Raw genomic sequence first — 20,306 nt, 5'->3', positions numbered from 1 at the left:
TTTGTGCCATTACTGAATAGAAACAGGGGGCGCCATCATCAAAGAAACACAGATTTTAAGACATTAATGTGCGCTCCTTACCTAAATTGTACATTTTAATTTAGTTAGAATTTGGTACTGATTAGATAACAACTTTAAACACAAACAAGACCTGTATATTATATATATTTCCATATGTTAGTACAGGTGCCTCCCAGAAATGTAGAAAGCCTTATAAGAAGTTATTTCATAAATGTATTTAGTATTTAGTCATATAATGTTCTCTTTCAAAGTCAGCTATTTCAGCCAAATGACCATAAGCAATGGAAAGGTTTTGATATCAACTGCTTAACTTGCTCAGGACCACTGACTACTTGATCCACATTTAGTCAATGCTCCCTGTAAGTCATGCAGGGGTGTTAACGGTAATAGTGACATTACATTTGTTTTGTCAATTTCTTTTAGATAACTGCTAATAAATAATACGAGACAATGATGCTATCATGGGTGCTACATAGAAGTATGAAAAAAAGTGTCCATCAATTGTCGACAAATGTGGGGAAAAAAAGAAAAGCCACATTACATTATAGGGATGAATTTCTATGAAACTCAACTCCTGGAGATACCAAGCTTGGACAAGACTGGTCTTGTTTGTTTACAAATTTCAATGACATTTTACCTACTGACAGGTTAACCAGTCCAGTTTCTTTGTGTGTTTTCCAATGTTTCATGACATCAGTCGTGAAGTGCTTCGTCACATTTGGCCTGACATTTTTTTGTAAAAAAAGGCACTGAGATATTGAAGGTGTTGGTCTGTATGATTTAATGGTGTTTTGTGAAATGAATGGCATCCTCTCAGGGACTATCCCCATCTTTCTATTGCTGTTTCTAGTTTGTCTGACTCAGTGAAAGCATAAACATTACTAGGAAATGACCTTGGTTTCTTTCCTGGAAGGTCAATATCATTCAGTCATCAGACACAACTGTAGATGCATTATCTTGACCATTGAGATAGACCAAAAACATAATTCACGGTTAATGTAGCCTATGGATAAGGTTATTTGGCATCCTTCACTCCATATCTCCTATTTCTCTTGTTTGTTGCTAGGCAAATAACAAACTATAATGCCTTTTGACAAGAAAAGCACATTGAAATACATTTAATTTTTTAGTTTTGTACTTGCAGTCCCCCTTACTCTCTGTCTTCCAGAATATAAGATACTCTTCACCATACCAGTTATTGAGTCGGTTATTAGTAGTCAAGTCATCACATTAATGTATGTATTTGAACTTCCTCTAATGGTTTTTGGCCAAGTTCTCAAATGTGAGCTCACGTTTATCTGTTCAAATCTTTGGCTTGGATTTAGGTTCAAGAATCAGATTATCACAGTATTCTAACAGTTTATTGTACTGTATGTGTGCCGCAGGTATTTGAATGTACATGAAGATGAGGTTAGTTCTCGCAGAATAATTGCTTGTTTACACTGCAGACAATAGGCATGCAGTCTTCCAAGACTCATAGTCATAGTCCTTTTCAAAAGAATGTACAATATGCCATACTTTAGTTTGAAAACTAGCACAGAATGCCTGATTTCATTCTCTTTAGTATGGAACTATTTTTGCCCACCAGCCACATTGACGGCAGAAAAAGTAAGTTGTTTTAACTTAAATATCTTTGAAGAACTTGAATTTGTAAAATATAAAATACATTTGTCAGTGTCTTTTTGTTTGTGGGATTGGAAAAGACAAAGGAAATGCCTGTGTTTATCCTCACAAAATGTGTTACGGTTGTGATAGTTGTGTTCTTAAGAGTTTCTTAGCTATTGAGATAATAAAAGTGTTGTACCCTATCTTGTGTGATTGTGCTCTATTTGAGTCATGATTTAGATAAGGACTTGTGCACATTTCCAACAGCATTCATGTGATTAGTGCCAAGGAATGGTCTGTATTTTACAAGACAGGGCAGCAATAACATCTCAATTTAAGTATTGCATATCATTCCTGAATAAATCCCACTTGCTCGGTTCTCTGTCTGCTTATCCAACTATCTCGGACCCCGACCAGAAGAATCCCCTCATTTGAGGAAGATCTTCAGTTAACCTATTTGTTTTTTGTTTTGTTACTAAATGCTCTTTTGTGGGTTTACCCAGTCCTTAGTTGTGTGTCTCCTAAGTTATGAGGTCAAACCACACTCAAAGCTCCTTGGCTGCCACAATAAACTGTGTGTTTGTGTGTATATATATAACGGTATACTCTATAAGCATACTTGGTGGACCAACCCTGCAAAGCCTAGAGAGGCTTTAAACTGCCGACATGCCCATGGCTGCCTTTGTCATATTCATCTTTTTGACTGCTGAGCAAGATCAACCAAAGCTTCCTACCAGAAAGAAAAAAAAGACAAGACACTGCTTGTTATCCCCACATGTATGATGGTTGATAGTTCAAGGGCAAAAGCAGATGTCAGATAAATCATTGTTAACATGTTTTATTAATAAATTCTGTTATTTATAACAGTGTCAAAAGACTCATCAAGTCATTTAGTATTGTGAGAACTATACACTTCTGATCCTCAATCTTCGCATGTATACTTTCCATGTCTATTATAGCATATGTCTCTTTAAAAAACTGAAATTTGCTACACGAATGAAATGTCAAAAAATTAAATATTGTTGTCTCCGAACGGATTAATAGACTAATGGTAAGCCCATCTTTCCTGTCTACAAGAGCATGGGGTAGTAAGGGGAGGTGCTTTTGGCAACAGTCTCCTTGGCAACAGTGCTGACGTGAGCGAAAAGCCCTCCCACTATGATCCCTCCCATTGAATGGAAATAGACGCTATCCAGTCAGAGACCTTTGTTTTTCAACGTAGGCGTCTACGGCACTCGTGTCCAGAGCAATTTTGTCAAACAGTGCTGTCAACCGAAGTAATATAAATAATAAAGAGAACAGTATATACCATACATCGACTTACGACCAACGAGGTGAATAAAGCAACAATTTAGCATAGCTGCGTTTAGCGCGTGCGATATTGAATTGAGAAGAATCGTACGCGCGGCAGTCTAGGTTACAGGCAAAGAAAAAAACCCAGGAGGGGTATTCACTGCTACATTCAAGAGCTCTTTTGGGTTGTACATTTCTGGATACTATTTTTTGTTTTTTATTATTAACTGTTAGGTTTTTCTCTTAGGATCCAGTTTCTATTTAGATGGCAAGCTTCCCAGACTCTGTAAACGAAAATGAAATAGGTAAGGAAGACCCTTTTCACTGTTTTGTTAAGGGGAGGGGTTAAGCATGTGAATGATTAAAACTAGTCTATATGACATTTGTTTTATAATGTTATAACGGCTTTCTATACATAATTGTCAAATATAGAACCTACGTAACAGTGTATGTCTCTGAAATAAAGAATGTTGCAGCAATATTAAGATAGGCTAAATACATAGAATATTAGCCACATCTAGCGCGGCGCTAGTCATTGTCTTGCGAATTGTCTTTACAATTGATGGAACAAATAACATTTCTTTAATTTGTACTTAATCCCTCTTTTGTGTATAGAGTTATATTGATTTAATAAATAATGTAAGTAGGCCTAGTCTATAGATGGTGTAGGTTCCCTATCTGAAGTATTTACCACCACCCCCCCTCTCCTCCCAGGCTAGTCAGTGCCATTACTGCAGTATGCCAGTATGACTCATCTTTCAGTAATTATAAATACAAAAAAGTTGTAGTCTATACTTTTTTTGTCAAAGAAGCCAACATTCATTCACACAATATGAACCTGTTTAATTGATTACTTGTAACTTTCATTTGATTAATTCTTAAAGTGCAATGCAGTGTAATCAAAATTGGTCCTGAAAGCTTTGAATGAATAAGTCCTAGGCCATATCAGTTGTTGAGTTAAACATTTAAATGTAATTCATGAATTGAGATTGTACAATTAAGTTATGTCTGACAAATAAACCTTCAATTATTCTTACAGGTAAGGCAAAGTTCATTGGTGAACTCTTAGTGCCTGTTGCTCCTTTTGACCAGAAGTCCGGTCGGGAGACCTGGACTGTAGCGTTTGCACCTGATGGTTCCTACTTTGCTTGGTCTCAAGGCCATCGTATTGTGAGGCTCGTTCCTTGGTCAAAATGCCTGAAGAATTTGTAAGTAGACCATAACCCGTACCCAGTAAAAAGTGTTTTTATATATTACAGTGGCAAAAAGGGCTTCACGTTTCTAATTAACATGGTTTCACAAGCATTGCTAGGTCCAGAAAGGGAGGAAATGGATACAGTGAAGTATGCTGCTCAGTGCCCCAAACCCACTGTGCATTCAGCTGGTACATGCCTTCCTTCATGTCCAGCATTCATATCATTTTTAGCGACCCTTCTGTAGTATTTTACTAAAGCAGGTCGCTCGGGTGCATCTCACCTTTCTGCACACTTACAAAGGCAACTATAGGGTAAAACTCATTGTTTAAATAAAAACTCTCTTCCAGCAGGTTATTGTACCTGTGGAAATAGGTTGTCTATTGTGTTGGCTTTTCCGTCCTAATCTGGTTTTTGCACGTTGTTGTCTTTTGAAGAACAAATAGTTCTTCTGTTCAAATAATTAACTTTTGGGTTAACTTGATTTCATTTACAGAGCATATTTGTGTGCAGATATTGTGCAGATATTGAAGTTGAAGGTGGAAAGAATGATGGTTCACAAGCTTGTCTAGAAATGTGACAGCATAATCTAGGATAATCTGTGAACAGTTTACCAGGTTAAAAAGATATTCTAAAACAGTTCAGTTGTATAAAAAAGGGTGTTGGCTTAGAAAAGTTTGGCACAAGAAAGAAAAACATTACAGCTTGAGATTTTATAGAACCACATCCTTTTGCTGTAAAAATATTCAAAGGTGTATTGCCCTGTTATCGGAAACATGTCAAGTTGTAAATTGCAAAAATGGTTGTAAACTGATAAGAAACATTGAATCAATAGAACTGCATCTATGACAACGTCAGAGCAGTCGACTTGTGGATTCTGACACGGACAAGTTTATCTCCTGGATTTTTCTAGAAGTTCATGCTCTCTCCGTCAAAGAAGGAAGCATAAAGAACTCACTATGTTGGGTTTCCAAACTGCCAAGGACACGTGGTGTATATTATCTGCTGCCGAATGAGCCATTTTCCTGCTCAATAAGGCCTTGTGATACTTTTAGACCCATAGTGTCAGACCCGAACTTTGAAACAATTGAAGATTTTGTCTGGTTGCCTGTTTTTTTTTTCTTGGATAAGAATTGTTTTTCCAACTAGACTTGGGAATCACTTTTGAACATTGCTCAAACACATCATTCAATACTCTAATTCAACTGTGACATGTCTTGGAACAATACAGAACAATTCTGAGCAATTGCTGTGCAATATTGGAATGTGATTTTTTGTATTAACCAGTTGTCACAAGTTGCCTATTCACACTTTGTTGTCAGTCAGCCTGCTAAAGGGCAATATGCAATATTGTCAAAAATTTGACTGACCAAGATATGTTAAGGTACAGATGGCCCCTTGCCACAAAACTTCAATGCTGCCATGCATGCATACATGAATACTATTAATGACTGTATGTCACTTATCAATCTGCCTCCCTCCACACTTCCCGACCTTCTTTCCTGTCACCCTCCTACATCACTACCCTCACTGCAGCTCTGTGGGTCATGGAGAGGGCACCAACGGGGCGAGCCCTCGCCACTTGTCAAGGCAGAACAGCGAAGGGAGTCAGGTGATGCCTGCCAACGAGCCCCGAGAGCACACCATCGACTGTGGCGATGTTGTCTGGGGCCTTGCCTTCGGCTCCTCTGTGCCTGAGAAGCAGAGTCGTTGCGTCAACATTGAGTGGCACCGGTTCAAGTTTGGCCAGGATCAACTACTGCTCGCAACAGGCCTTAACAACGGACGCATCAAAATCTGGGATGTCTACACTGGTGAGAATTTGGGGCATTTCGTGGCAAATTTGTAAAACTTGTGACCTTGTTGGGAGGCTCTATCTATAGTAAAAACCCCAAACAGGTCTATGTTTTAAGGGAAATTAACAACCATGTCTTCAGACCTGAGTCTTTTCCCTGCAGCCTAATTTGATCAATTCAAATAATCAGGTTTTTGTAGTCATTCAAATTCAAATGCAAAAGTTTTGTTAGGCCTACTGCTGAAAGGGAATACTTGATAACTGACTGAGACATTGGCTGTTGCAGAGCTGCAGGGCCTTTAATAGCAGTCATTTATTAGAGTAGACTAATCTCAGTTGCTCTACGTAAGCCCTTTCTGATGGAGATAAAGCATTAAACTAGCTTTTTCCGAACGTAAAAGAGGGAATGCTCATTGAAAATACCAGATCACTCCCAAATCTGGACAATTTCACAGCCTTTCCTGGCGCCAGCCACATCCCTAGGTTTCCTGTTCCAAATCCAGGAAGAGACACAAACATACCCAGTCAGTGTTATATAAGATACTGACATAGTTTTAGTGCAGTTGTTTGTCTCGATGCAGATCCTCTCATAAGATATTTTTTTGGGCCACACCTGATTTGATGATCTTTGTTCCCAGCTCCACCCCCAGTCTTTGTTTTGCAAGAGCAGACTACATGGCTGATGTTCAAAACTTGACGGGCCCCCTCTCACTCAGAAGCTCATTGGCTCACTTGTACACACTCTCATATACACGCACACAGTCCTCACTCATGCCCAGCCCTTTTGAACTTGAATGTGTACAGACACAAAAATCTTCATACATGAATTTGCAATGGCATTTTGTTGCAAAACAGTAACATGTTATTTCGAAAACAGCATGGACAGATTGCCTATAACAAGATTATATTGATGTAAATTGCAGAAAAATTGAGTTTGTTACAGGAGGTAGCATAGGAGCAATTTTAGCCAGAAGTGTAATAATTTCATTGTACCTTGAGTATTTGGTCTGCTGAACTAATCCGTAGGCTATAATTGTAGCCGTACTTACTTGACTTACTCTGTGACTTTTGAGGGGCTGGTCTAAGAGGCAAGTTGTCATTGGCTGATGAAGAACCCTAGTATCAGTGTTGGTGTGGAATTATGAGAACTATTCAGGTCTTGAGCTAACTTGAGCTCCAGTCTGGAAATAACAGTTTTTCTATACAACAGGGCGTTAAACACAGTGCTTGCTACTAGCAACAGTAACATGCATTTTAAACTATTCCCCCAGTCCAAATCAATTGGGCTGAATATTACATAAATACATAGTGGTTCTTGTTTATTTATGAATTTACAATTATAGACGGGATCACTTCTAAAACGATTTGGCGGCTTCACCTACAAAAATATATTTGATGTTTACACTACTAAAGACTTAAAGAAATAGCTGAGTTAGTGAGTACCTGACTTAGCGATCTTAGGAGTTCTTAAGGGTTCTCAATGAATCTGGTGTTTTGACACAGGTATCAGGAAGCAACAAATTGCAAGGATTAAGTCAGGATTACTCAGATTGCACTTGTTGTAGCCCAAATCCATTTGGCTGTAGGGCATTCTGTGCTGAGATCTGACTGTACACAGGACGCTCAAAATAGTGCCCCGCCCTCAGTCATCCAATTTCACACTCAACTGCACCTAGTTCTTTTGCAAAGTCAAGTAAATAAGTCTCCATCTGTCCATCTCTTTCTCTCTCACTCTCTCAATACTCTTATCTGTCATTACTCTTTGTTACTTTATCTGTATTATTCAATCAGATTTCTTCTTAATTATTTTGTATACTATTTTAAGACATGACTGTCTTGTTCCTGCTCACAGGGATTTAAACCCAGAAGTTTAACACAATTTCCCTCTGCGAAAAACCCTTAAGTAGGGAGCCCCGGCATTCCACAAGCCCTGCCACATTCGGATCCACAAGCCCTGACACATTCTGATCTATAAGCCCTGACACATTCTGATCCACAAGCCCTGCCACATTGTGATCCACAAGCCACATTCCTCAAGACGTTACTTGTTCAGGAGGGTTGGGAGTAACCGTATTAGTGCAGTAAATCTCTTGGCTTTTCCCACATTCTTGTTTTGACTGTTGCTTTTAGGAAAGCTGTTGCTGAATCTAATGCTCTTCTTGTTTTGACTGTTCCTTTTAGGAAAGCTGTTACTGAATCTAATGGACCATACCGATATAGTACGAGACTTGACCTTTGCCCCCGATGGCAGCCTTGTACTTGTCTCCGCCTCCAGAGATAAGACCTTGCGAGTTTGGGACCTGAAAGATGATGGTAGGAATGTGCAGTGTTCCAAGCCATTATTGAGTGGAACATTTGACCACTTTCACCGATTTTCCCCTTTTCAACTGTTCATGTGTACCTTGACTTTAAAAGAGGCTCAGGAAGTCTTACAGGAAGTCTTGGCCCCATAAAAGAAAATGTAGGGCTTACCAACAGTATATCACGCTCTACCATGGATTCCTAGTTGGGGAAACCAGTGGTAATTCATGACAATTAAAAACGACCACACGCGTTAATAAGTATCTATATTTTATCAAATCACCCAGACTTTTGTACAGGGCATTCAGAACACAAGAAATGGGAGTTTGGTACTTTCAGCTTTGCGTTTGCCCCACGACACACCACTCCCAGCTGGAAAGACGCCATGTTTCTAACTAAGCTCATAGCCCAATTATCCTGTACAATGTGAATTCATATTTCCAGTAGTTACATACTTTCATGTTACATTTAATTGACCTTTTTCTTTCCTGTGTCACAGGAAATATGATGAAGGTGTTACGGGGGCATCAGCACTGGGTTTACTGTAGTGCCTTTTCCCCGGATTCTTCCATTCTGTGTTCTGTTGGAGCTGGTAAATCGGTATGTACTCCAGTTTGGTTTCTCCTCCTTTCTTTTTCTGAGATGGATTGGTTTGCTACTCTGTGTGCTATTGCTTGTGCCTAGTAATGCTCAATGAACCTACCAATGAAACCCCCCCGCCCCATTCCCACCTCTATAAAACCTTGACCCGCCACTGAGTGTCATGACTAGCCTCACTCCAACCTGCCTGTATATTTTTTGGAGGGTTTGCTGCGGAAACATATAGACTAAAGAAATGTATACCATCTTGGCTTAATATTATTTGCTGGAGCCTTGTGCTACAATTCTACTTTCCATGTACAGATTGCCAAATCAATTTAATTTGAAGTAAAGCAAGATGCACTGTATTATTGAAAGCTATTGCTTCATTCTCATATCGACGGCCAAGTGCATGAACACTTGGTTGTTTTTAATGGAGAGACAAACCAAATGCAGCGCTATCCCTAAAAACTTGGCTGTTAATGTAGCCATTACTTTCTCCCAATTATACAGGGTTTTAGGCTTTGTTAGGCTGTATGTTAGGCTGTATGTGTCCATACAGTGTGTGTCTTGCTTTCCCTGTCACAGGTGGTGGCAGAGCTTCTGTGTGTGAGTGGTTTTGAAGGGAGCGCCGCGCTGACATTTGAGCAGCCGGTGCAGACCGCAGGGGCATCGGTGCTACCGCGCCCGGGGATGTACTGTGCCCGCAAGGGGCACCCTGGCACCTGACCCGCAAGGGCGTCCCATACGTAGGTGCTGCTCCGTGTCTGTCTACCTCTGCTTTCGCAGTTCCTCCTTTTTCATTTCAATTTGAAAGTCATTCCGATGGCAGTTAACACCCCCCCTCCCCCTCAGAACCTCATCTCTCCTCCCTAACCCCTCCCCAATCCCATCTTTACCTACAAACTTGTAGTGTTACAGCACATTAGCTCACATTTTTTCAGTCGTTTTTGTCCCCCAATAAACATTCTATCAATTACATTGTCAGTGTAACAGACCTTCAGTTATGAAAAGTATTGTTCTTAGTTAGTTAGTTTTAGACAGCACTTCAGTCACTGTAGTTTTGTAATCTAGATCTTCCCTGTCCCCACTGGTCACTCTTCCCCTGGGCCCATTTGTGTGGTTAGGGTACAGTTTCAGCCGACAGAACGCCCGTTTTCTCTGTTCTGGCACGCCTGCTTTGTCCCTTTTGTTACAGGGTTGGCGTGGAGGGCTCAGGGCATTGTTGGCATCAATGGAAAATGAAAGGGCTCTTTGTGCCACGGCAGACTGCCTGCATCCCTATAAATGTCTGCCTTTGTCCAACACACACTGCTTCACTTAATAAGAATGTTGAAGTGACACAAACGCACAAGTCAGTGAATTCCCATTTGTGCCTTTATCTGAGGCAACAACATGAACATTGGGAGTTCTAGAGGAAATTCATTCCCAGGTGCCGGAATGCCAGCTGTACTTTTTGAAAGCAGTCAAAACTTTTACCACCCAACACTGAACAAATTAATTCATTCCAAAATAGAAATCTACAAGAAATGTGAGTAAGAAAATTGCAGCCAATACAGGAGTGGAAACTGACAATGACTGTTGCCAGCCATTTTGGAGCTGATTTCCCCCTTATGCAGTTGTAGCAGCGGTCAGTCTTCTCATGTCAAGCATGTGGAGGTTGCAGCTGGGCTGGAATGCAGGCAGTTGCCTCAAGCCTTGGGAGCCTTTTCATTTAACACTAGTACCTACAGAAGGGTGGAGCAGAACACAGAGTAAAGTAGAGTAGCCAAATAATTGACATTGCCAGATTGTGGTATGGCATATAGCTGCTTTAGCTTAAATGTTACACATTTGCTCAAGTGCAATGTTTTGGGGGTTCTGTTTTGATTAAGGAATTAGGAAGTTGCAACAGTAAGAATATACTAAATACATGACAAAGTATTTCCTACTTCCCGTTCAAATATGTAATTAAACATGCAAGCATCTTGTCATGCATTGCACTGGAGCAAAGTAAAGTTTTAAACCATGGCTGACAGTAAAAAATGCTGAATGTGACTGTGTGTGATTGTGTGTGCGTGTGTTGCCAAAGGCATCAACCTTTTGGCCATCAAATGTTCTTTTCTCTTGCAGTATCTGTCTCTTCGTAGGCTACCGCCGGAGGTGTGAGCCTATTGTAAACACAAGTGAACTAAAACTCTGAAAGGGGAAACCAGTGGAGTAACATTATGTTACCTTAAGTTACTACTTGTTTTATTTTCTCCTTTATCTGTATACAGTTTTTATTTAAAGGAAATGTTATATTGCTATAATATATATATATATATAGTATTGTAAGAAAACCATTACTTAGATATTGATATATACTGTATAACCCTGTGTTAATTATATGTTGTAGTCAATAGTATGAAACTGTACTGGCAACTTTATAAAGAGAAACAAAATGAGCATTTTGCAACAAGTAGGTTTGCTACTTATATATAGCATGTGCTGGATTTGGGCTGTTTGGCTTGATGAGCTATTAAGACATGACACTAAGCATAGATGTATAGATTTTTGACAATTCCTGTTTAATTATGTTGCCTAATTAAATTTTTAGTTTGTCTCCTAAATTATCACTACCAATTTTAGAAAAACATTTCAGTGTGTGTGTGTGACATCGCTCAAATTATTTTCTGTTTGTAACGTGGACTTTTTTCTTGTGCAGGTATTTCTCTGGAACATGGATAAATATACCCTGATTCAGAAGCTGGAAGGTCACCATAATGATGTGGTGTCGTGTGAGTTTTCACCTGATGGAGCCCTGCTGGCCACAGCCTCCTACGACACTCGGGTCATCGTGTGGGACCCCCACATTGGCACCATGATCCTGGAATTGGGGTGAGATGCAAGCACACACACACACAAACATACACACACACTACACATTACCACCACCTCCACCTATATTATATTTAACCTAAAATAAAGATTTCACTGAAACTGACTTTTCTGGATACATATCTGCAAACAACCTCTCAGTGATCTCACCAAATGTTTGTAGATTTTTCTAGCTTAGTATTGAATCGGCTTGACTTGTTAGCTAATTGAGTACCAAACAAACCACTGGGCCCAAACGTCTCACTCAACAGTAAGATCTTTTCAAGCATTACCCTTCCAATACAGATTATAGGAGTTATAGTTACGGGTATTGGTGTTAGCCAATTGGTATTAGTGTGCTCCTACTTAACCTGTGCAGCTCTGGGAGGGAAGGCTTTTAGCTACCATGATGTCATTTTTTATTTATGTGTATTGGTTTTTCTTATTGTTCTGGTGTTTAAAAAAGCCAATCCTAAGGAAGACTTTAGTTTCACCTGACCGACCCCTGTTAAAAAACCCTTCTCTCTCTTATGTCTTCCAGGCACCTCTTCCCTCCTCCATCCCCCATTTTTGCAGGTGGATCAAACGATCGCTGGGTACGCTCGGTGTCCTTCTGTCACGATGGCAGTCACATCGCCAGCATCACTGACGATAGGTAGGAAACAAGCCTGATAATAAATTACTTGCATTTTTGCCCTCATCTAGGATACTCTATCAAGATTGGCCTCACCAGGACAAGTGGCATGTAAATGCTTAAATAAAGGAATAAGAATTATTTTAATGGAGATGTTGGTGCTGCAGTATAAGGTGAAAGTTATGAGGTTAATAATGCAGAATGTAGGCTTAAAATCATTTTCCAAACCCGTTTTCAAAGAACCTTTTAAACAAATGTTTTAAGAAAACATTTCTGCATAAACGCCTACTCTGTAAACAGTTGCCCCTACTGTAGACAAACCGTGGTTTGTGCTTCAGTGTTTTTCTGTGGTGAGGGAGTTACAAACCTAATGGATTCTGAGTCAGGCAGTGTGGAGCTGTTGTTGCAGGGCTCTGTTGGGAGTAGTCACATGACCCACATATGACAACCATTAATCACCGACTGACGCCCCATTTCCTGCTCTACAACGCCACGCCCTGTCCTCTCATTGGCTAGACTGTTAAGTGTTTGCACAGAAGGCCCTCATAGGCCAAGTGAGACGGAGAAGAAAGGGAGCAGAACTGCTCACAAAATGGCCGATGTAGAACATGTATTTCACTGTATTCAGATTCAGACTGTAATAGCCATTCATGGCTGCTGTTAGAAACAGTTTGAGTTTGTATAAGAGGAAAATGCGTAAGGTAGAAAGTTATATTAAAGTCAATTAAAAAAGGAGACATAAAAAACAAAAAATGTATATAAAATGAAAACTGAAATGTTGTCAGCTTTGCTCACATTCATCATTATTTTATTATTTTGCCACTATTGTATCAAGGTAGCCTTCCCGGTTCCTTCTTTTCCCTGTGACTATATTGTCTCTCATGAAGTACATTTTTGGTGTCTTGTAGACTGGTGCGTTTCTGGAGCATCGATGAGAGGTCCCCACAGGCTACTGCCCCCCTCACTAATGGTATCTGCAGTGCCTTCTCAACTGATGGGAGTGTCCTAGCTGCTGGGTATGGCATGTGCACACACAGTTCAAACCAAACATACAAAATAGGATCCAGTTTGCCCAGCTTTTACTTTAATAATGTGAACAGTATTTTGTTTTAAACAATGGGAGCCTGTAATTTGAGTAGTCACATTCATAAACTTCTCTAAACTTGCAGGGAATAGCCTTTGATCTGGACTGCATTCCAAGATATATATTAACACATGAATGACTGTGTTCTGTCTTTCTGTCAGGACTCGAGATGGTAGCGTTCATTTCTGGGAGAGCCCTCGTAGCACCGCCAGCCTGCAGCATCTGTGCCGCATGGCTCTGCGACGGGTCATTCCCACTCAGCAGGTGCAGGCGCTGCCCATCCCCACACCCCTCCGTGACTACTTGTCCTACAAGATCCTTTAACCCCTCAACCCCTATGCTGCCCTCCTGCCCATATTATGCTGGAAACCATTGAGTTATTAACTTTTCTAGAAAAATACAGAGAGAAAGAGACCCCCCCCAACGTGATTCTATCTGGGCCCCCTCCTCTGCTGTTCTTTGATGAGGCCACCTCTTTTTGTATCTATTTATTTTTATTTTACTTCCAGTCTGTTTGCTGGTGGTGGTGAATTATGATAGTTAAGTTATTTCTGTGGCCTATCGCTGCCAAGATCCGTCTCTCTATCAGGGTCAACGCTATGCTGGTTTTGCCAATGCAGCAACTTCTTCTGTTTACCAACCCGTTGTCACTTTAACTAAAGACTACACACACAGACCTGAAGTGATTTTTGTTTTCCTCCTGAGAAAGAAACCGTTCAACTGCTGGCTTCGCTATAAAGATTGAGTGTCTGCATATCAAAGGATTACATCCCCAAAGCTGTGCTTTACTGCTCAAAGGGAGGAAAATGGAGGTGCGTGTGTGTGTGTGAGTGTGAGAGAGAGAACGAGATAAGTTCTTGTGCAAACAAAAGTGTGTCTCTGAGCATCAGTACTGACAACAAAGTGTATATGTATGTATACTGTAGGTGTGTCTTGCTGCAGGAGGGCCTGCTTGGTCCTCATGAACAAGGGTCAGATTGCCTCTCCACATGCCTGTGCCAGCTCATCAAGGGATTGTTCAATGCTACCCAAAGTTACCTTGAAAAATCTCATAAACCGTCAAAAGTGTATTTTATTCTTCAAACCTGTCGATATAATTGACTAAAGAAGTTACTGTTGAACAATCCCTTTTACAAGCTTTCCTTAAAATCTTGGCTTCCTCCCCCCAAAACATCCTGTAGCCTCCGATAAGCTTTGTTTTGCTTGGCCAAACAATAGCAAGTACCTCAGATGTCTAAATGTAGTTGTCTAATATAGTTGTCTAGTATATTTTTACTTGTACAAATGTCTATATTTAGACAATTCCAAGTCTGCAAGTCTCTGTATATCTATAGTATGTACAGATATATATACCTGTATATAAACATATCAGAGAGCCTAGTGTGCTTTTTCTTGGTTTCCTTTTTGTATATTTTCTCTCTTCTAATGTGAACATCTGTAAATGAATGACACAAGATGTCTTAAGAGATAAGGATGTAGTCTGTACTCGAAGAGGTCAGACCATGACTGTGAAATTGTGAATGGTAGCGAGCCCTAGGTCTTTTAAGAGATTGTATGTCAGAAAAGAGTCCAAGAAGCTTCATCACCCTCGTGATCACTGATCATGAGTATCACCGTTTTAGTTTTATTTGCCAAAATCTTTGCCTTTCTCTTTTAGATATTTCTCATTGGCTGGTTCCGTCCAATCAGTGACTTGTTTCTGTGTAACACTAGGGAGAAACGGGCTTCCTATCTGGCTTTGGATGACTTCAGCCATTCATCTGTTCGCCATGCAGAAAACACCACAAATTCAAAATATGTAATTAAACTCAATTTGTTTTACCTGTAGTATGGTTACCTTTCCAGAAGAATGTGTTTAGTTTCCATTTGTAAATATGGTTGGGTAATTTAATGTGCCAGCCTTTTACAGGCTCTAACATAATATGCAGATATTTCATATGACTAAATGGAAATATATAATGTGAAAGTTTGCAAAGAAGGATTACAAATGGAAAACTTTATATTCAGTTTGCTTGTTTTGTCCTTTGTTGACCAATTAGAACTGAATACATGGTTGGTATCAAACATTCTTGGCAATAACCTTTTGTCAAATGTCAGTGCTGAAGCCAAAGGAACCTTCTTGGCCTCTCTTTTATCAACATTCAGACAAGTTGGTTTTCTTGTTGGCTAAGACTTGAAAATCTTTTGTGCAGTGCAGTTGAATAAAATAAAAAAAACTATTTTTTCTTTTTTATAAAGCTGTTAGGTGTGGGTTTGGATTACTTGTATTAGTAAACCTTTGCTGATGTATGTAAAGCAAGATGAATGAGTCAAAGCACTATATACTCACTCAACACTGCAGATGTATGTAAAGGTAATCCTAAAAGTGGTTTCTGTCATTTTACCAAACAACTCACCACAAATGAATGCAGTAAGCAACAGTAAATGTTAGATATGTCAATTTCAGATTAATGTAAAAAATCCCATTGTCCTTCTGTTCTGTCTGGTAAGTATTTATGGTTTGAATAAAAGCTTCTTTTTAAAATCAAATAACTGTCTTTTATTTTAACAATATCAACACAGGCACTGTGCGTGTCACAATGAATCCCCCCGAAAATTGAATTATTTAATAGTCAACTTGTTTTACGGAAACATGGATTTGTTTTACAAGGGCAGATCACTGAATAAATACACATTTACGCCTGTCATTGACGGGTATAAATGTGTATTTATACAGATGTGAGGAATAGTAGTCAGTCAGTAGCATGTTTCTGTTTGGAACAGGAACCCTGATGTTATCTCTTCACTATGCAAGATCACACTCTGTTTACATTTTTTCAGCTGTGGTGAACATCTCAGAAGGGGGTCGTTTTTAACATTGCTTTGAGGCCAAGTGCAGCTAGCATCCAAGCAAAACAATAGTAGCATGAACACAGAAATGCTTACTGGGACAAGGATATGGAACAATAAGCTACTACATAACATACGTAGGCTAATAATTAATTTCAAACACTCCACAGAACTATAAACAATTTTTGACACAACTGTTTTACGTTTCTCTTGACACAAATGATTCCCTCACTCATCTTTACCACCTAATCTCCCAAACTTCTCACTTGGTTGTTGCAGTAGAGTAAGTAAATGTTAAAGCCTAAATGGATGTGGTAATAAAAAGTAAAAATAAAGTGTGGTGACCAACTTTGGGCAAGTTGATACAATAGATTATAAACAAGCTTATTAATAGTTCTAAAACTACAGGATCCAAAGAACATGAAATGCTCTATTTTTCTCCTACTGATCTACGAGTAATTGTGAGTCATAACTTGAGTCCCTTTAAAAGTGTAACAAAAACAATCGTGCACACGCCCTCAAGCCATGCGACCACAATGGTCCACTTGCAACATTGAAAACCTGGAAAAGTACCTGATGGCAACAAGGGATCCTCCAATTTCCATGTGGAAATGTACCAGCAGCCGATGCGTACATGATGGTGTGGTATAAAAAGACTGGTATTAGTCACTAGCTGGTTTATGATTGACTCGGGTTAAATATTAAGATCTGCGACCGACAGAGGCGAAGACACGCAGAGGGGACGGCTCAGCATAGAGAGGGGGAGTGGAGATTGGAGCATGATGATTCACAAGTAGAACAGTACATTGTGTCAGCCGAAACACCAGAAGTCAAAACGGGAAGGAATTTGTTATGGGCCAACTCTTCCATACCATGTGCTGTTTTTTAGCTTTTGATGCATGACTGTACAAACATGACCTTTGCTCCAAGTCTGATGTTCATTAACCCCTTCACACAGTGATGGAGCTAAGAGTTTTAAATATTGTAATGTCAAAAAAAAAATACAAAATACACAAGAAACCTAATCATCAATCTGGTATAATTTTAAGAGGTCACATTTTAGTAATTGCTAGAGATTTAAACATTATGCAATCTAATCTAGGTCGGATTAAGGATTATTTATTTAGGGCAGGAAAACATCAATTTAGACTTTCTCATTTCCTGTCTTGAGTGTAAGGTAAAGGATGGCCATGATAGAGCTCTTGTTTAAGCTATTTTGATCTTTATCACCTTGTAAAACCTAGACAGGAAAACTCAGAACACAAAAGGGGTGTGCAAGAAATAGGGGAAGAACATACGTGTGTAATGGTGGACTGGACGGTCAGGGCTTCTAGTTGCATATGAGTGAACTGCTGAAGCCAGGAAAGTCAAGAGTCTTGCCTGAGAGATTCAGACCTCAACCTCAAACCTCCATGGCTTGTCTACTGGGGGTGTGCATCTTTGCAAGCCTTTCCTTACTCAATGTACTTTTATTAACACAAAGTCAAAACATAGACTACGTAGGTATAGATCTAGCTTTATTTAGTTGGATAAATAGCAGCCTACACAAAGTTAATGATTCTGAGATGGAGGAACAGGTCACAAGTGATATTGTCTTACGACATTTCAATTATTGTAACAGTAAAGGAAAACAAAGAGTTCAGCTATCCATACCTTGATCTTGACATTAAGATCATATTTCATAAATAGCCTACTGATCAGACCCAATAGTGTTGAGAGACTGAGCATCAATGACTGTTCAACAGTCATCAATGAATATTTCAACAGGTGTATTATTTTTTACTGTGTGGGTCAAATTGCCTGGGTAACCCAGTTTACTTGTGAGCTAAGACAAGCAAGTGAAATGTACACCCACTTACATCATTGGTCAGCTGGTCAGTAAATGGCTGTCCTGTGGGCTGTCCCAGGGTCATAGGCTTGCTTACAATCAGTAAACATGTCAACATTGTACAAAAAAATGTGTGTGTGCCCTTTTCATAGGCGTCATGCCATATCACTTGTGATAACCATGTTATAGTTTGCCATGTTTCAAACGTATGCAACCATTGTTATCAGTTTTCTTGAGTGTGTATTAAGTAGATTTAGATAACTAAGAGATCAAACCAAATGTTAATAGGTTGTCAGCACAGTAATGGTGATTTGTTTATGATTTGTAGCCTCCCCAAAAGTTTCATTAGCCCCCCCAAAAAAATATTATTATTAAAATAAATAATTATTAATATTTTTTCTTCATCATATTTTAAATCTAAATGTGTTCATTTCTCTTCCTAAAACCCAATAGAGGACACTATTTAAAAGGATATTTATTCTGGGGGAACATGCCCCCAGACCCCCCTAGTTTTGCTGGGTCACAGGAAAAATAATACATTTACATTTATTCATTTAGCAGACGCTTTTATCCAAAGCGACTTCCAAGAGAGAGCTTCACAAAGTGCATAGGTCACTGATAATAACAACAAGATAGCCCCACAGCATTGCGGGTAGTCAAAAACAAGAAGTACATATTGTGAACAACCAAAAAATAGTGCTAAAGGGAAGAAACCATAAGAGCATGTAGTTAAACAAGTTAAAATTACACAACATTAATCTCTAAGTGCAGGTGTACCTGTAGGAAAGCAATAAAAATAGGATTCACTAAAAAAAAGAATACAACAGTTTAAATCAGCTACCACTAACCAACAAGAGCAACAGTCTAAGCAAGAGTCATTGTGAACCTTGAGGAAACTAGCGTTGGTAATAAGTTTTTATCTAGGGGCTTAGCCCCCCCAAAAGTGGGAACCTAGCTTCGCCCCTGGGTTCAATCAATCAAATCCAAGGACGTTTTGAAAAAAATCTGAAGTGACACAACATAATGCTTGTGTGCTGTCAGGACACTCTCTGATCCCTTCGGGTGGTGTTGTCTCCTATATTGAAATATGTATTTTTATACTTCACTCATAAATGAAAAAAATGAAATATTTATATATATATATAAATAGGCCCTATGTATTTATTTTTTCTTCCCCAGGTTATTTACACCTCCTGTGTCAGACATCAATTTAAAACACTTCATACATAATTTGTTTGGTTCAAGTGTAAAGACTTTAAAGCTTTTTACAAGTGGATTCTGATCTGTCATTCCAGATCCTAGTATCTAGCGCCACCTAAAGCCCATTGTCATACCAGTAGATACGAGTTAACCATCAAAAACCATAGGATTAGATAAACAAAGGTAAAAAAAAAAAAAGACTATATTTTTGTGAAATATACTTTTCAATGCATCCCTCCAACTACATTTATTGTGGAATAGAGTATAACGACTTTAACTAAACTACGACGGAAATATATTAATTATTCAATGTCCTTTCATTGTAGTCTCTTAATTGTGACTCAAAAGGTTTGAGAACTATTTTACCTTGCCATGTCATACCAGTCAGGTAGACTACAATTAGCCAACTAATGACTGCAGAATTGACGTCATGTTAATGTAATGTGTATAATGTGAGACTATTATTGCAAGATGCTTTAAAAGCCACAAGGTTGATAGCTAGAATGGAGTCAGATGGCTGAGCGGTGAGGGAGTCGGGCTAGCAATCAGAAGGTTGCTGGATCGATTCCCCGCCGTGCCAAAATGACGTTGTGTCCTTGGGCAAGGCACTTCACCCTACTTGCCTCGGGGGGAATGTCCCTGTACATACTGTAAGTCGCTCTGGATAATGTCTGCTAAATGACTAAATGTAAATGTAGAATAGTTAACAGTTTCAAGAGTGTCTGTGCAGTGAATATACCTGAGATGTTACAACATGATATAAGAGACAAATGTGAAGCTGACTCCCACGATGCTTTTTAGTTGAAGCAGACCACAACTTGATCCAACGGCAGCGTATGTTCCCATGACAATAGCTGCTGTATGCGCATGAGATCAGGTGGCGTGGAATATAACCCTGTCTAAAACCAGATTTTGCTCTTCCTGCAGAGTGCATCACCCCTATATGCAAATAAATCTGGTTTCAAAATGTATCTGTAAATTATTACATTTCCAGGGAACATCACACTGAGCTGAATTGAGTTGGGACATGCATGTTTTGTGCTCTCTGCCAAACCCTCCAGCAAAAAACTTTTCCAGGGCACAGGAAGTACCAGAAGCTAGGAATA

The 20,306-nt window shown here is 39.3% G+C and overlaps 1 protein-coding gene and 1 long non-coding RNA gene across 5 annotated transcripts; one reads left to right on the top strand and one right to left on the bottom strand.

Moving 5' to 3' along the window:
- The first annotated feature begins 2,817 nt into the window (after positions 1 to 2,817).
- Positions 2,818 to 15,867, top strand: wsb1 (WD repeat and SOCS box containing 1). 3 transcript variants are annotated; one of them, XM_047035126.1, is made up of 11 exons: positions 2,818 to 2,960; positions 3,167 to 3,224; positions 3,959 to 4,127; positions 5,649 to 5,926; positions 8,089 to 8,220; positions 8,708 to 8,808; positions 11,474 to 11,646; positions 12,167 to 12,280; positions 13,168 to 13,275; positions 13,505 to 13,607; positions 15,001 to 15,867. In XM_047035126.1, exons 2-11 carry the CDS (start codon positions 3,185 to 3,187, stop codon positions 15,169 to 15,171), a joined length of 1,389 nt encoding a protein of 462 aa, XP_046891082.1. In that variant the 5' UTR covers positions 2,818 to 2,960; positions 3,167 to 3,184; the 3' UTR covers positions 15,172 to 15,867. The 3 variants fall into 3 exon arrangements, with proteins under 3 accessions (XP_046891082.1, XP_046891081.1, XP_046891083.1); XM_047035125.1 differs by having other exon boundaries at positions 2,818 to 3,224; XM_047035127.1 differs by having other exon boundaries at positions 2,818 to 3,224; positions 13,505 to 15,867.
- On the bottom strand, positions 10,147 to 16,937 carry LOC124477394. 2 transcript variants are annotated; one of them, XR_006957137.1, is made up of 4 exons: positions 16,746 to 16,937; positions 11,559 to 11,635; positions 10,867 to 10,937; positions 10,147 to 10,514 (listed from the first exon to the last, which is right to left on the bottom strand). It is a non-coding gene; the product is annotated as an uncharacterized LOC124477394 (long non-coding RNA). The 2 variants fall into 2 exon arrangements; XR_006957138.1 differs by having other exon boundaries at positions 10,147 to 10,937.
- Positions 16,938 to 20,306: the final 3,369 nt, after the last annotated feature.

This window comes from Hypomesus transpacificus, chromosome 15 (genome assembly GCF_021917145.1).
Source record: "Hypomesus transpacificus isolate Combined female chromosome 15, fHypTra1, whole genome shotgun sequence".
NCBI classification, from domain to species: domain Eukaryota; kingdom Metazoa; phylum Chordata; class Actinopteri; order Osmeriformes; family Osmeridae; genus Hypomesus; species Hypomesus transpacificus.
Note: the sequence above shows the minus strand (reverse complement) of the source record. Positions and strands in the feature narration are given on the sequence as shown.